Raw genomic sequence first — 17,956 nt, forward strand, 5'->3', positions numbered from 1 at the left:
CTATCTCAATTCTTATCCCCTTCTCACTTTGTGTTCTGCTAGGTAGTTGCCATCTGTCTTCTACTCTGCTCTGGCTGTGTCTCTTTTTGCCAAGACTCATTGTTTCTCTTCCTTAATGTTCTTATAGATGATCTTTAAGCTCACCCCTCTGGACGTTACACAGTGGTTGGTTGTCGTTAAGATTTCCATTCCTGTCATCCTCCTGGATGAACTTCTGAAGTTCATTGCTCGTAATTACCTTGAAGGTGAGTTGTGTTCAGTCTGTTTGTCTGTCTGTCTGTCTCTCTCTTTCTATTTGTCCCCTCTCAATTTTCTCTTTCTTTGAGGTTCTTGGAAAAAAAGACTTCCTTGTATATTCCTATAGACGTTTGAAGAGATTGTTAATCCTAAATCCTTGCCTGGACTTTTGAGCAGAGTGTGTCCTTGCCAGAGTCCCTTGCACACCATTCTTGAATGGCAGCTTAACTGCGCTCTAACCAGAAATGTGTTTAATATGCTAGATGTCACATTAACTGTAAACTCTCTTAACATCATGTCTAATCTTAACAAAACCCAAATGCTTCAATCCAGATCTGGGGAGAAATTGGAATTTCCACTCAAATTGCGAACAATAAATATGTGGTGGTTTTGGAACCTCAGGTTTTTCCAAGAGCACATGTTTTCAGGGAAAACCTAGCAGATTATTTGCCCTTAGAAAACAGAACAGAATGCTGAAAAACATGTAGACATTGGTGTTGAAAACTAGGCAATATCGCTCTGGTGTGGTAATACCACACATAGAAATCACTGCATGTGTGGTATTAATGGATCAGGAGTCCTCCAAAACTTATAATGAGAACTAAAGTTGTCTTGTGCTTGAATCTACCCTATTTTAGCTTAACAACACTTGAGATGTCAGAGGGGAGAGGTGGCTGTTACAAAAAAACTGGATTTCTTTGTCAGCAGTCTGCTTCTGAGCAGATAAATCTATTCTTAACTAGAAGAAGACAGAGAGGAGTGGGTTGCAAGTGCACATGCATTCTAAAGGAGAGACCTTAGGGGTATGTTTATGAGCCCCTTGCGCCGCCAGAGCATCACTTTTTGTGACTCAGCGGTGGCGCAAATCTTGAAATCATATTTATGAGGCCCCACAAAGCCACTTTGCATGGTTTGGAATGGCCTCATAGATATGGATTAAGGCAAGGCAGCGCAAATTGCTGCGTTGCCTTACTCTTCGCTCGGGAGGCATTCCGTGGGTGTTTGTTCACACGCATCACCCATGGATTTTGATGCTTCCCCAGATTTACAAAACCATTTAAACCGGGGATGAGTCAAAACCTTACGCCTCCCGAGGTGAGGAGTAATGAGGAGAAATAACTTGATTTCTCTATTTTTATTCCTCTTTCCATGTGTTGCATTCTGCATCATACATAGATAGAGGAAAACTCTCAGGATTGTTTTTGTGCAGGTAGGTGTTCCTTCCTGCACAAAAACAATCCTGCTGACAACACAGGCACCCTTGCACATGGTACAAGAGTGTATGCGTTGGCGCTAGGCTGCTGAAATGACGCCATCGCTGAGGGAAAGGACAGGAATGCACCATATTGGATAAATGCGGTGCATTCCTGCCCTTTCACTTTGACATAGGGCAGCACGGAAAGGTGACTTGCTGCGCTGTCCTACGTCAAAACCCTATAAATGAGGCCATTAGTGTGTTATGTGATCTGCACATTCATGTCCCTATAAATAATTCATAATACAGTTTCACCTCATGAGCTTCTTACGCCCTCATTCTAATTGTTACACAAAAACCAGTATATGGCCCAAACAGTGTTTGTAACCTATTCTGGTCTATTTATGTGTGCATTAATATCACACACACGATTTCCACTATGTGCATGTCTCTTAATAGTGTCTTTTGACGTTTACATTGGGAAAAAGGGTCGCAGTTAGTGAAAATGTGAGTCATTTAAGTGTGGTAACTCTGGTTCCTCACATTATCAGTCATTTCCATATGGAAAATTCAGGATTCAGCTGTAAAATTGCTCTGGGGACAAACCAATCAAATATATTCAGTAGTCTTCTGGATTACCACATTCTTTAGCTTGTGCTTAGTCACGTCCGAGAGGGGTTGGCAGGCTTTGGGAAACCATTAAAGTTCTTCATTAATGATGGTTCCAGGATTAACTTGTTTCACGTCATGACCTGAGCTAATTGGTGGTGTAGGGGATGAGCCAGCTGAGACATACCAAATATGGATTTCATTCATGATTTTATATTTATTCCTGTGTCTTGTAGTCATTTCTAACAATCACTTTTTTATTCTGACAATAACAATTCATTTTCATTTTCTCCAATGTAGCATAAGTGTTTACCCCTCCATGCCTCCTTGCTCCCGTCTCACACAGGTATCCCATATCCTGCTACTAAAAGTCTGAGATGCATGACTCCTTGTGTACGTTATGTACCGCGTCTGCATGTATGTGCTTTTCCCTTTGCATTGTTCACCATTCATTGCCCATGCACTTTCGTTTTCAGTTATTGTTACGAGTACCGCTTGTTCTTGTGCCACACATTTCCTGTTCTTTTTTTGTACAGCCTGTTCCATTGCTATGGTACTGCCATGTTCTGTTAGTGAAATTCCTGTCTCATTAAAGGAGAGCGGCCCCACTTCTCCAGGAGACAGGGTTCCTTATACAGTCAATGTGTCAACAGAAAAGATCTCTTGGAGAAATCGACACAAACATATATCTCACACTCCACTCTCTTCACAGTCAAACACTCCTTAGTATCTGTCTAAGAGGGGACCCAAAAGGCACTTATAAAAATCCATTTTGTGAAACAGTCAATAAAAAGCAATTGTACAATTATATAAAATCCATGTGTTAAAAAAACTGTCTAAAAAACACAATCTGAGTTTCTGATAAAATGTTGCACATAATTTCACAAAACCGTTATATCGAGAGAGACAACAACCAAGACATACACATTTGTCATTGCAACTGTGTTAATTTGAAGAAAATCAATAAAACAAGAGAATTTAGGTATTATTCCACTTATAATTCATTGTTCAAATTTAACAAAACAACAGAGGGGGCGTCGACACGTTTCGATGGATAAACAGTGTAGGACCACCTTCTTCAGGACAACAAAAATAATGATATCCCTCTAAACGTAAATGCAGTGTATGGCTATTTCTATAAAGGTTAAGCACACTGATGAACGAAAGAGGCTGGTTGTTGTAATATGGTCCTCAATTACTTATGTGAGACTTTTTTATTCTGTTGCTCAGTTAAGTGTTGGGGGCTTGTAATGCTAGATACCAATGCTGCTGTGATATTTACGTGAATAGTGTGTGGGAAATTGCCCTTCACTTTTTCACTAGAGAGCGTAATTCCTGAAGGAATGGGTATATCCTAACAATGATGAACAAATTGTCTTTTTGGTCCAAAGTGAATAAAAGATCCAATATCAGGGATTCAACCTTCAAATTTCGAGACATGGTAATGGGAACTAAACAGCCCAATCTTTCACGGTGCCGACAACCACACCTATAGCATTTCCACCAGCTATGGTATTTTTAAGCATCCATGATATCGGCGTCCCACGTCCTCCTTCAATTTCACATTCACATGAAATTCGTATGCCATCCATTTTTGGTGGCTGATCAACTGTGATCTTTTTCTAGCATCTTAACACTCACCAGCTAATCCTCCAATGTCTTCCCACACACATTATTAAACTCTGCAGGCTTGCCCCTTCTAGAAAGTAGTTTACACCAAATGCTAGTACAATTTGAAATGTGTATTAGACTGAAGGAATCAGTTGGAGAGACACTGCTGGAAAATAGTAATTGCTGACGATTAACGAATACCAAGTGATGGTGAGACCCTCTAGATAGTGGTCACCTGCGAGTTATGCTAGGCCTTTTCATGTCAAGTCTACACAGCGCTTGCCCTGTCAGGTGATCTATTGTAGGTACTTTGTGGAGGTATGACTCCTCCAACGCCTTGGACTGGCTTTTGTGAGTGTCTTTTAAAAGCCTGTAAATGGCTAATGGTGTCTGTATGTCCCACCTTTTTGTAAAAGCTCACACCCATGGAGTATTGCCACGGGCGCAAGCAGCGGCGCGTAAGTTGGCAGCTGGTGCGTGCCTTTATCTTACTGTTTCTCCTTTTAGACACTGCCTTTTCAACTTTCTAACATTAAGAAGGGATTGACAATTTCCCAAAATACAGAAAATCGGAAAATTCTATAATTACCTCTTTGAACATATTGAGCCTCATTTGTGCAGGCAGAGTCTGACAAAGGATCCACCGAGACAGCAACTTCTCTTCGCAGCCAGCAGCAGGGGCGTGAAGAGAGAGCAAACTTTTCAGTGGTGTCAGATGCAAAGACGCGCCTACTTTCAAGGGGTCTTGTCGACCAGGAGGTCCTTGTGCTGCTACTGGAGGGGCCATGCAGCGGACAAGAGCTGTTGGGGAATATTCGACCCCCTTCACATCAGATGGGGGAGGTAGACTTCCCAGGAGCTTGTGTGTCACTGATTATGAGGAGGCACTGGCAGGGCTGTTCACCCCCTCCCAGCCTGACCCACACTGCAGCTTCCTCCCTCTCCCCGTACAGCTTTCGTTTCTTCACACATGTGAACTTTATTGATTGGCAGCTAAGAAAGAATCACACAACACCCTGCCGAGCTAATGAAGGTTTCAAACCACACACATTTGTTAAAGTAAAGGCTTATTTCCGAATTCTCGTTGATGCTGTTTACTTCCATTTTACTTTTGTAATCTACATAACCTTGATAGATAACACTCCGATGGCAATCAAAACACTACATCTCCCAGCACGCTATGGGTCGCCAAGTCCCTGTCCCCCCCCCCCCCCCTCCCCCCTTTTGGGTGATGACGTCTTTTTGAGGCACCTCAGGGTTTCAAACTGAAGACACAGTTGATTGTATTAACCGTCCTCATTTCTGATTTAGTGTGCGTCTGCAGTCGAAGAACTGGAGAAAGAGCTGCTTTGCATTTTCTTTAACTGCCAACGCACACTATATCGGAAAAGAGGAAGGACAGGAACTGTACTTTTATACTCCCAAGCCTATCATCAGTTTCAAAGAATCATTCAGTGCCGGTGCCGGTTCTCTCCTTCACCCGTAGAGGTGACCAGAGCCAGTGCGGAGGTCACAGCCGCCGAGTGAGTGGAGCTCTCCCCAGCTCCGCTACTGCTTCCTCACCATGGTAATTGAAGGTCATATACGTGTATGAGTGCGAGTACGTGATGTGTGTGTGGTGTTTGTGTAGGTGAGTTCTTGTGCGTGAGAGTGTCAGATTGTGCACGCGTACCATGTTTTCAGCGCGCTTGTCCCAGTTTGCATGATTGTGTGTTGGATACATGTATGCTTGAGTCTGCATTTGACATCCTGTATTTGAGAACAAGTGAGTCATGTTGTTTATATGTGGACACTTTACCAATTGTGCATTTGGTGTCGGACACTATACACAAGTCTATGTTTAATTGTGTAAGCGACAGAGTGTCAGTCCATGCATAAGTGTCAGATTGCGCATCGAAAAGTGTCACTGGTCTTGTTACTATTTCAGATTGAGTGCCGAGCGCCAGGCCTGTGATTCGTCAAAACTCCAGCCGGAAAGCGCTATTTTCTTTCTGTACCGGGTTGAGCTCAGCTACACTTTTAAGGGGCTGTGAGGGAACCTTTGAATATCTGCTAGTTGTTTTTTTCAGTATCTGTGACATATTTGAGTTCCCTGCCATCCTTCCAGACCCAAAGCTCACAGTGTTTGGTAGGGTTGCCAGGCAAACTAGGAAGGTCATCATTTTCTAGGACTTTCTGACATTTCTTTCTCTTGTTAATGATGACCTGGGTATTTTTTTTTTTTTTATAAAGGCTATTTACATGCCAGGGGTTTAGAATATACAGGCGACACTAGCACACTTTTATTTGAACCTATTAACATGTTTTACCAGAATAAAAGCTGATTCACCCATAGCCCAGTTATGGTCTTCCTTTACAATCACTGCCCTTTGTTTAATGCAACATCGTTTTTGACTGATGGGGAACAAAAGGAGAAAAACACTAACCTTTTTACACATGAATGATTTCGAAGCCAGATAAGAGTCCCCCAAGAATGGCACGGGGCACTGAGGCAGTATGCGTGTGCACATAGCTTATTACCAAAACAAGGAGTAGCCACAGAGGTGAAGCAGGCAGGCCCACCATCCCAAAGATTGCTGGCTTTGTCTTAAGGAAGGCATGTAGCCTTTCAAACACAGACCAATGTACCGGCACCAGCAAGGGGGAAGTGTTGATACCGCTAGTACAGAGAGTGTCAGAAGGGCAGCCATTCTGGGGAATTATCACTTCAAGGCAGTGGCTACACAAACAGTTAAGCGCATCTTCCCAACCGTGCTTGGACATAGCGTAAGGTTTCACAAGAATGCCTGAGATTGTAGGACAGTAGGAGTGGGGTCACAGCAACTAAAATTAGTGTAGTGATCACATTGTGTCAGTTTGTGGGTGCTTGTGACATTTATAAAGGCAGAAACACTCTGCACTGTGGTACCTAGAACATCTGACTGCAGTACACTGGTTGTTCATGTGACATATCAAAGTGCAGTGCGCAATGGCACTTATAACACGTCTAACTGCAGTGCAATGGTGCCACATGTAAGATCTCAAAGTGAAGTACATTTGTGCTGAGTATGGCATTATGCTACACAGCATTATTTTAAAGTGCTGAACTGATACAGTGAACTTCCTTTCGGGCAGCGCTATGTGACTTACTTAGTAATAAGCATATTGTGCAAAGTTCTACAAAAAAACACACACAACACAGTTCTTTTATTTTATTAAGGCTGGAAAGGTATATCCTTACCAAGTGCAATAATGTGTAGCTGTTTACATCATGTATTATGTAATTTTATAAATATTAATTATAGGTGTTTCTGTACTATGGAAGGCAGCCCTCAACAGCACACCACATCCTTAAACTCCACTACATGCCACTCCACACCACAAAATACCATTCCACATAATAACTCTCCAAAACACAGAATCCCACTCCACATAATTTCAATACATTCAATACTACATAATTACTATCCACATAATCCCACAACACACCATGCCACAAACTTCCAATACACTAATCCACTACACACCACACAGTTCCACTGCACACAATTACACAACTAAGTAATCCAACCCAACCCACATAATTCCACAACACACCACATACATACACTCCATAACATAAGTACAAAACATTGCCATTTGCAATGCGAATAGCTCCAACTAATACAAGACCTATAGCATAAGTACAAAACATTGCCATTTACAATGCTAATAGCTCCAACTCCAACAAATGTGAGACCTATTGCATTTCCAATGCTTGTTATCTGTGCAGTCCACTTCTGGCATCTTTCGAGACCTGCAGTGCATGCCCAATACTCTTTTTTCAATCACTTACTATATCCCTTTACTCCAGTGCTTTCCAAACGTTTTAGGATTGCAACCCAATTTTAAGAACGCCTGACTTTCATGATCCACCTATCTTTATTGGACATAGGGTGGAAGGGGATTTTTTACTGTAAAGAAAGATATCTGCTGCCTACCTTTACAACTCCTGCAATCTGGCGCACAGGGAAGCTGTGGGCATTGTCAAGGAGTTGCGGAATGGCACAGTGACGTCCTATGTAAATCATGTAGCAGCAGATTAACCACTGGCATATTTCAACATCTATTCATCAAATAGGACAAGAACACACACATCACTGGGAACACGAGCGAGCCTATGCGCCGCTGTCATGTTACTTTTCCTTTGAGAACAAAGTATTTTGACCATAAGGGCTGGGTAGCAGTGAGTTACAAATCAATTTCAATCCTCAAATGTGACATATACGAGAACTTTCATCACCCACCAAAAAGCTGCTTACGGCCCAAAGTTTCAGAAACGCTGCTTTACGCCAATGCCTCACCTTCCTGTGTCTCCTCAATCCAAAGTGCAGCCTTGATGGTTTCTCATCTAATGTGAATTGAGACATGATTCAACATATGCTACCCAGAGAATATTCTACCTCTTTCTTTTCTTTTACCATCGCCTAATTTATTTGGGCCGTAATCTCTGCATATGTGAGCGGCTACTGATCGTTGGTTGTTAAGGAATAGCTCTCAGGACCATTTAATCAGTGATAGTAGAACATCATAGCACTAGTGTCACCAGATAAAAATGTTCAGAGTAAATGACCATGCTTCTTTCTAATGAGTCAACCAATGTGTGCTAGTCTCTGTAGCACTTTTTGACGTTTTACTAGAAAGGTGAAATTTAATGATCCCCTGTAGCTTACAAGAGTACATCCAGCCTAAAAAGAAGCCATCCAGGTCAAGCGATCTTATCTTTAGCTTGTGCTGAAATACTAATCTATAACCTGACATACCACATAGTACCGCTTTATGCAGCTATGAGGAAAGCCCTTTGCTCAAGCCCCATTAGAGAAAAGGTATCCTGCTGAAGATGTTGCAGTGGCCAGAAGATGCAGCTCTGCCCACGTTCCTGCCAGCTCTCCCCTTCTACTCTAGATATATTGAGAACCATGCATTGGCATCTCTGTTGTCTGTGAGGGCAGGATGTCCAGCATCACATTCGTTTCTGTGTGTTGCTGGTCTTCTGTTGCTCTTGCCAGTTCTGTTGATTGTTTCCAAGAATTCAGTTTGTGGTCTTGAAGCCACCTATGTGACAGCGGATCTTGTCATGGCTAGTTATCCTTGCCAGTTTCCATTGCCGACATTGCCTGTGGAGTGTATGAGTGAAGATGGTCAAAATGCATCACTTTTAAAGCACATTAGCTTTCTTTGACAGTGTCTTGTTTTCAGGACAGTTGAAGGCTAGTGCCACCTTTTCTGGCGCTGTGTTGAATGGGCCGTACAACGTGTATCTCATGAGTGTTAGTCCCATACAGATTGCTAAAGTTATATGTATGAGAATCAGTAACAAGGAGGTAAGCGTATTCATCCATATAAGCCTCAAATGTAAAGCCCTCTGGTACCCTATGTACACTTATTTAAGTTACGTAACCAATAGGATTAATGCAATCTGAAAGCTAGTGCTGCTGTTTAGGGACTGAGAGTGTATGTCCATGATATCGGAGGGACAAATTCGCTTTCTCAGCATGAAATTGTTTGATCGTTTAACCTAATTGATAGCTGTGCTGACTGAGTTCTGAAACCTGTAAGATCTGTATACCAGAATGTCTGCAATCTCAAGCATGATCCTGTGAGATCCTTGTAACCCGAAGATAGCTGTCTACATAGGCATTCTCTTGTATAGGCAGCAATATTTTTATACTTTTAAAGAGTTTCAATTGAGGATCCAAATTCATTCTTATTACAAAAATATTGTCTGCACACATGCTTCTCTCATAACCCACTGGCCCTAACATCTCTTTTTCTCTCTCTCTGTCTTTAGGTAAACAACTATAAATACCTGCACAATCCAGGAATCCACGTTACCGCCCGAAGTACAGACTACAATCATATCCCGACCCTTCACCTGTCCCTAGGTCCCCTACTTCTCACCCATCCTCTACAGACCCAACGCAAGTCTCACCACATTGCTGTCTGACCTACGACAAGTACAGTGACTCCCTTGCTTGATGGCCTCCACCATGGGGGCGTTCCCTGGGACAGTAGCAAAGGGCCCCTGATTATTTTCCTTTCCATAAGGATGCCGGAAGGGGCGCTGCAGTTTTGGCCCCTAGGTATGTTCAGGGAAGTTCACTAAGGGGGAGGGCTCTGGTTTATCTACTTGGAGTTTTCCCAGATGACACTGGAAGAGGCAGCCCGCCCCTCAGAACCCTGGATGTTTCTCAGGCATGTGGGAAGGGTTCTTTCGCCTTAAGGCCCTGTGGTTTCATAAGGATCTTTGCTGGGGCTCCCTCAATCAATCTTAGGAGGTTATCACATTTTATATTTCTTTTATTCTGCTTTTGTAAATTATTTTGAGCTGCGAGTCTGTCTAACGTCAAACCTCCCAAAACCTGGTTTGTTTCCTCTCTGTTACTTGCCCCTCCCCACCCATTTCCTCTGGTTCTCCGTCCCACATAATCAGCCTGTGTCTGGCCTAGTGGCCCAGAAAAGAATCCATCCCATTATGCACCGGTCTCTTAAACGCCCTGCTCTGCATCCAATATATCAAGCAGAATCCTGCAGGGTGGGCGTGATGCAATGTTTTGTGAATTTTCTTTTTTTTCTAAAAAAACAAATCGCAAAAATGGAAAAACCGTTCATGATAAAAGACAGGCTTCATAAGACGATGCCAAACAACAACGCAATGTAAAAAGATCTCTTCTAGCTGCCTATTTATTGAATAATAAAGGTTACAATTCTTAACTGTGCTTGTATTGTCAAATCCAGCCTGTCTTTTTACTCTGGCTCACAAGTGTTGGAGCAGTGGCTATTTCTATGCAATGTGTGTGTGATGCTGGGTTGCAGGTTATCTGTCTGGGTTCAGATTGACCTCTTCGGGTAGATCTAATACGTTCCTCTCAGACACCTATTTATTATCATGTTCTATGCAGTGGTTAATTTTTAAAAACATCACATACTAATATTAGTAAGTGGAGAGATCCAAATATTTTTATGAGGAACCCATGACCAGTGTGGCCAAACACCGGGGTTGCTAAATATAACAGTTGAAAAGCCTTGATTATACCTCATGCCTCTTTCCTTCCTCACCCTACACCTTCCATTTCTTCATATCACTAAGGTGGGATGTTTTTGGTGTCTGCTTTCTGCCATTGTCGCAGTTATCCATTCTTTCTGTTACATCCTCTTTTGCTCTATTTCCTACTTTTCTCTCCCTTGATGCAAGACTGATGATAAAAAATAAGCCCTGGTGATCAAACATTTATTTTATTCATTTATTTATTTATTGAGTTTTATATAGCGCTGGCTAGACCCGGAGGTATCAGAGCGCTTTACATGAGGAATAAACATTGCTTCTGAACATGGTTACAAAGTTACATCAGTTACTGGAGCGTAGTTATAGGAATTACAAGAGCACAAAAGCATAGCATAAACATGAGGAAAAAATAGGCAGAGGGAGAGATTAGGGGAGCGAGGGAAGGAATAGGGAAGGTAGAGGGAGAATAATGGAGGGAAGAAGAGAGGGAGGGTGCAGGAGGCACAGCGGGGAGACGAGGAAAAACAATGTCCGACGTCCGGCTGTGTAGGTGACGGCCGTGGGGTGAATCAGAGCCAAACTCCTCAATAGCTGCGTGGGACAGCTCCACTGGTCATCGGCCAAAAGTTGCTTGGGCACTGCAGTACATACAGAACAGTTATAGTTTCCACCTAGGGGGGGCATAGTCAAAAGTTCCATCGAACGCACCGGTGACGGTGTACGGTAGTATGCTCCCAGCGGTAATGGGATAAAAAACCCAGGCCTCCACTGTGTGAGACTCCTTTGTCGCTGTGGACTCTCTCAGAGGAGTCTCTGAGAATCCAGGTCATAAATGCTGGATCCCTCCCCAACAAGGGGAGGAGTGCTTTGGAAAGGGGCCCACTCATGGTGGCCATTATTAGAAAACTGGTGTCAGATGTCCCCAGAGGTGGCCATCTTATGGTCAGGCACCCACACGCAAGTCAGGGCTCTGTGTTGTACTGGCGTGATCCCTGGAGCCGCATATACCGGTGGGTGGGGGGGTCTCTCCTCTGTTTTGTATATTGGTCACTGTATGCTAGTGCCTACTGCCAGCAACCACTGGCATGATTTAAGTACTGGTTCTGGAAAAATGGTGGTTTGAGTCATAAAGAACAGCAACCCATACACGCTAACATTAAAGAACAGGAAGTTGGTGATTTTGAAAAAAGGGGCAGGACAATTTATTTTCCCTATTGACTTGCATAGAGATTAAGACAGTTTAAGTTCGATAAAGCTTTAAATAAAGACAGGGCATGATTCACAATCGTAATTGAATATATGTAGTGCTTACTACCCCTGATGGGCCATTGAAGTGCTTTGTGGTGAGTAGCAGGCTACTCTCGAACCCACGGTTAATTGTTATTCTGGTGGTTATTAGTAATTATTGGTTCTTGTTATTCATTTTCCGCTCTCAAGGAAACTCTTCCATGTTTTTACTCCAGTTTTCTTGTGGTAGATCAAAGTAATAGGAATTAAATACGACCATTAGTAAGGGGAGGTGGAGTTATGTGAGTTTGTGCGGAAGGTTGGTGGGGTGAAAGACTAGGCAAGAGTAGATTAAGCATTGTTAGTTTGCTGGGATATAGTGTCAATGAAAAAGTTGTGATCTATGACATGAGGTGTGCCAATCTGCAAAAATACAATAAAAGAGAGTGAGGCAGATAATCATGCAACTTAAAGTAGGTTATACTCAGGAGAGTTGGCATGCAACGGATTGACGGTAAGGAGAGGGTCATTTAACAGAAAGAAAGGTGAGGAAAGTAATCAATTGTTTTAAGTCAAGGGGAATGTTTCGTGCATGGTTTTAAGAATATATCGCGAGTCAGCTTTTTGAGATAGCATGCAACCTAAGGATGCATAACTGTAGAAAGAATAAACTATATTACAGGTCTCCATTATATGATTCCCATTTTGAGATGTTAACTATGGAGAATGGCCAAAAATGCACTGTCATAAACATCTTTTTATTATAGCAGGATGTTGGTGTTCCGGATATATACCTATTTGGAACAGGGCCGGACTGGCTGTGAGGGGCACCGGGCGTTTCCCCGGTGGGCCACCAGGGTGGGGCCAGTTTTGGACCCCTGGGGGGCCATTTTTGTTTCAGGGGCAGGTTTTGCAGCATAGCTGCAATATCAGCCCCTTGTAACAAAAGCGGCAGTAATGAGACCTGCTTCTGTTCCCAGCCTGGCCGTGATTTGGAACCTGCAGAACGGACTATGTTAGACTCGTCCAGTGACCAGCAATGTGTTGCATAGCCCTCTAGCCTTTGAAAACCTGTCTGTTTAGAACTGGGTGGTTAGTGGGCTTGCATAGCGTGCATTTGTATCCTCCAGTTGCCATCAATGTGCCACTGGACCCTTCTTATATTAAATGCCTGTCCTGTTGAAGATGAATGATTCGGTAGTGAATTGGTATAAGTGAGAGATTACATCAGATTGAAAAACTGTTAGAAAAACTGGAGTTACTGTCCTCTATCTTATGGTTAGAGGTATAGTGGGATGATCCTGGTGCTAGTGTACGACAATGGAGTCGATGTCGCAGGGGTAACTGTATTCTCTCTAGAATCTGAGGGAAGTTATACCTGGGAAGGCTACCTGCCTAGGTAATATACTGGTGAGCTGTCCTAAGGTGATAGGCTCTTATAACCTAGAAGGCCAGCTTTCATCATGAGTGATCATCAGTTAGGACCAAGTAGGAGAGCTGTAGCCTGCAGTGATTCTCACTTAATGCCCAGTAGATGGGCTGTACACAGAGGTGATAGTTCAATAGAGCCCAGTATCAGCAATCCTCACTGTGTGATGGTATATGAAGGTTTGTACTCAAATCAAATCAAAACAAGCTTTATTCGATTTTAGGAGTTAAAAATCATAAACGCAGACATGTTAAAAAGTAGTAAAAATGTCAACGTAAGTTACATATATAGTTCATCATTCCACACCATATAAGAATACATTTCTGGGAGCGAGAAGAAAATTGCAAAATACATATAAACAATGTAAAATTTCTGGGACTAGCCATAACGCCCTAGATGTTTCCAACCTGTAACATGTTTTGTGATTTAGTTATTTAGGCATTTCCTGGTCCGCAAGACACTTTTTAAAAAACCCACCACTGAACCAATACAATAAAAGTTTCCCAACATCTGAAGGTGCACTAGGGCAGGACGGCATTGCCTCCATCCTCCTTGTTTTAATAAAGGAATTAGCCATCTGCGCCTTTCATTAATATAAAATTTACAAAATAAGATTGCGTGTTATGTGGTTTGTGGTGAGGTATTATCACAGGGACAACAGCAAAGTTCCCTTGACCAGTCATTGGTGTCTGGGTGAGTAATCAGGCGGTGGAAAGTCCCAAATCTAAATCTTGTTAGCAGGTATCTATCAAATCTTCCTGCAACACATAATAAATATGGTTGGATTTCGCATGTTATGGTGATTATTTGGTGATTAACCACCATAATTTTGTTCAGCTCGAGGGTTAACCTAATTTCTTCTAGGTGGGTCATGCAAGCTTTTTTGAAGTCCTTTCGATTAATAAGGTTCATGTTTTCGGGTGAGGTAAAAAACTCTGGGCGTCCAATGTCCTGCAAATTTTTTTTACGTATCTAAGCCAAGATATTTTGCCCGCATTATCCAATCTCATGGCATCCATTATTACTTCCCTGTTAAGGCCAGTACTGGCCGAGGTATAGATTCTATGCCACAGCAGAATCTGTTGGGCTTTGATTAAATCAGAGATATAGGCAATTCCTAATTCGCTGTGGCAATTAAAGACTGGGGCAGTAACTGGAACTCCCAGGATGAACCTTAAAAAACCATTTTCAATGCGTTGAATAGATATACACTCTTGGGAGCCCCAAATGGCTGCCCCGTAAACTGCTATACGCACGCATTTTGCTTGATAGATTTTTAATAAAATTTCGGGTGGCCTTTTCCCCAGCTTTTTCAAAAAGTTTATTAAGGCTGCAATGGACTTCATAAAGAGTAAGCTCCTGGCCTTAACTGCTGCAGTCCATGAGCCAGTTCTGTTAAAAAGGACGCCCAAATAACTGAACAAACTGGTGGCTTCTAAGGGTATTTTTTTTCCCCCCACAAGCCATAACAAAGCTTTTCTTTGCATTCAGTTTTAAACCAAGCCTATCCATGAAACGGGTATAAAAAGAGAGCGCCCTCTGTAGGCCAACCTGTGTGCGGGCCATAAGCACTGCGTCATCAGCATAGAGGAGAGAGGCTATCGGGCGCTCATTTACTATCGGGGGATCCCTGGTGTGCGACACCAACTCCTGTTCCAAGGAGTCGGTATATAATGAGAACAGGAGTGGTGCCAAGACACAACCTTGCCTTACGCCCCTCTCCACCCTGAATGACGCAGTGCACTCGCCCTTTGTTCCACAGCGGACTTTTGCGCTGGCACCAGTGTATAACTGCCTTAAAAACTGTATTAAAACAGGGTCGACTTTTAATACATTAAGTACTTCCCACAGCTTGTTATGTATTACACAATCAAAAGCAGCTGTGAGATCAACAAAAGCCAAATATAGTTTCCCTGGCTTTGCCTGTGTATATTTGCCAATTAAAATGCTAAGATTCAAGATCTGCTCATTTGTTCCTAGGCCAGCTTTAAAACCATATTGAACATCACTTAAAATACTGTTCTCTTCAGTCCATGCTTGTAATTGATCTAAAACAATCCTGCCGGCTACCTTCTTTAGAGAATCCAACAAGGATATTGGGCGGTAGCATGCAGGATTCTCCCGGTCATCCTTTTTAAAAATGGGAACTATAATCGATTCGGACCAGGTGCCTATAAAACCATTTTCACAGCAAGCTTGTAAAACCCTAGTTAAAATGGGGCCCCATAGCTCCATATTTGACTTATAAAGATCTATTGGTATCCCATCCGGGCCCGCAGCCCTACCTCCCCTACTTGCCTTCACTGCCATGTTAACATCTTGAAGTGAAATATGGAGATGGATAGGAATGAATTTCTGCTTTACCCTTTCTATAGCTTGACTCTGATCTATTTCCTCCATGCCTCCCTTTTTCGAATAGACATCTGTGAAGAAATCTATCCAGATGCTTTCCTCGATGGCCACCTCAATTGACGGTACATCCAAGTTATTATTTAGGAATGGGGCATTCACTGCCGACCAAAATTTCAAACTATCTTTACTCTTGGCAGCCTCACAAAGGTTCTTCCATACATTATCTTTCAGCTCGTTCATCCTAGTTTTCCTGGCTGCATTATACAGCTTTCTACAGGCCCTAATCTCGCTGCTATCTCTTACAGCTCTGTGCAATGCGCTCTTTAATTTTGAGTAGCATCTAGTACAATTTTTTTCAAACCATCCCTTCCTAAGGTTGCCTGTGCCTTTACATTCCACAGACAACGTACTTTTCACTACCTCGGTAATACTGTTAAACGCTGTTAAAACGTCGTCGTGTGTTGGGCTATTGCTTAAACATGTTAAGATAGGGTCTAATGCCTTACTAACTATTTATTTGTTTAGCTCAGCAGGGTCCCGGCTTGCCCAGCGAATAGCATAGCCGTTCTTCCTTCCCATGCAGTATTATTACATGATTTCCGTAATACACTGTTTGAGAGAGCTATGTTCACGCTAATTGCCAAATGGTCGCTCATAATGTTTTGATGAATTTTATACCCTTTTGCGTGAATTGCATGGCGGTTTGCCATGAGGATAAAATCAATAGTTGATTTGGCACCTCTACCTATGAATGTATGGCCAAAATCCACCTTAGGCGTACATAAACAGTTTGAAAATCCGTAGTCGTGTTTAAACATAAACTCATTAAACAGCTCGCCTTTGTCTGAATGTTGGAAATGGGCCGGGGGATCTTCCTTATCCAGGGTTAAGCCACACTTCCCTAGATCAGCAAGTGTGCACAGGCTAGTATTAAAATCGCCACCCCAGATAGGGATTAAAGTTATATCACCCTTTAGTTTTAAGTTATTAATATCCTTACTAAGCTTCTCTAGTAGAGCTCCCAACGGGTCCTTTTCCACATTATTGTAAAAATTAATCAGAGCCAATATGCTATTCTAATCCATGTATATTAGAACAAGTTGATAGTATATTTCTGTGCTCACCATCAATATGTTGCGTGCCCCCAGCAGGTTTGAGACATAGACACATAGCCCCCCTTTCGACCTTCCACTGGGTGATTGAATTCGGGTATATGATATGTTTTAAATCCATTAATATGGACTATATCAATTACCCAAGTCTCTTGTAAACACAACACATGAAAATTACTGATAAAATTCAACCAAGCCGGGTAATTTGCTTTATTCTTTAGACCTGCAACATTCCAAAAGCAAATGCTACAAGACCCTGCCCGATGGACAGTTGTGACCACAGGAATCCTCTTAGTGGCATTATTCCTTATTTGGCTACTTTCTCCTTCGTCCGCTTGCTCAACCAAGGTCTGATCCTGCGGGGATAATGCGCCTAGTTTTTTAGTGTAAAAGAGATGCGTCCTCCAAGGTGGAAATCTATTAGTTAATAGTCATTCATTCTCGTCTAAGGCAGTTAGGGGCCCAAATCTGTTTGACAGTGTTACATTATAGCAGGAGCCATCCCTATTCCAGCTATGGGAGCCTTGGTTTTCAAAGATGTAATTAGTTGGCGAGCGATAGAAGAAATCTAGTTGGCGAACTTGAATCCTAGTACAGGTTAGGTTAGAGTGGTATATTCTCGATAGAATTTCTCTAACCAGAACCGGTGATCCTAATGAAAGCTCTATGCAGGATCCCTCATAAAGTTTACTGCTATTACCTACCCAATCAACTCTCCTCACCATCTTGAATTCCCTAAAAAGTACGTTTGTTAGGCCTGTCCTATTTCCCAGCCAGTTTAGAGTTTTATTTCTTAGGGCAGGCCAGGTTTCGATTGCTGCTGAATCTAATTTGGGAACATTAGCTAAGATGATTGTATATGGTGTGGCAGCCGGAGGAAGGTTAAGTGTTTGAGTTCTGTTGTCCACCATCATATTTATTCTTTCCCCGCCCTTCCGTTTATCAGAGGATTTAAGACCTACCACGCCCGGCTCTTTGTGCCTGGATGTCTTACCGTCTAGTATAGTGCTACTAGATGTGACCACAGGTACGTTTTGGTACGGATCCGGGCAACCATCCTGTTCAACTACTAGTACTCTTCTGTCGGACCGGGGAGTTGCTTTTCTTGACGCTGCCTTTTCTGCTTGTTCACAGACACCTAGTGACTTCTGGTTTACTGT

At 42.5% G+C, this 17,956-nt stretch overlaps 1 protein-coding gene across 2 annotated transcripts in view; it reads left to right on the forward strand.

The window, feature by feature from the left end:
- The window catches only part of ATP2A1 (ATPase sarcoplasmic/endoplasmic reticulum Ca2+ transporting 1), a 60,568-nt gene extending 50,179 nt beyond the window's left edge, over positions 1-10,389 (forward strand). The window contains exons 21-23 of one of the 2 annotated variants that reach the window (XM_085618945.1): positions 128-245; positions 2,342-2,387; positions 9,462-10,389. In XM_085618945.1, coding sequence (XP_085475071.1) covers positions 128-245; positions 2,342-2,346 — 123 coding nt within the window. In that variant the 3' untranslated portion in view covers positions 2,347-2,387; positions 9,462-10,389. The remainder of the gene's footprint in view (positions 1-127; positions 246-2,341; positions 2,388-9,461) is intronic. The other variant, XM_085618944.1, reaches the window with a different exon arrangement.
- The last annotated feature ends 7,567 nt before the right edge of the window (positions 10,390-17,956 follow it).

Source organism: Triturus cristatus, chromosome 7 (assembly GCF_964204655.1).
Source record: "Triturus cristatus chromosome 7, aTriCri1.1, whole genome shotgun sequence".
Taxonomy (NCBI): domain Eukaryota; kingdom Metazoa; phylum Chordata; class Amphibia; order Caudata; family Salamandridae; genus Triturus; species Triturus cristatus.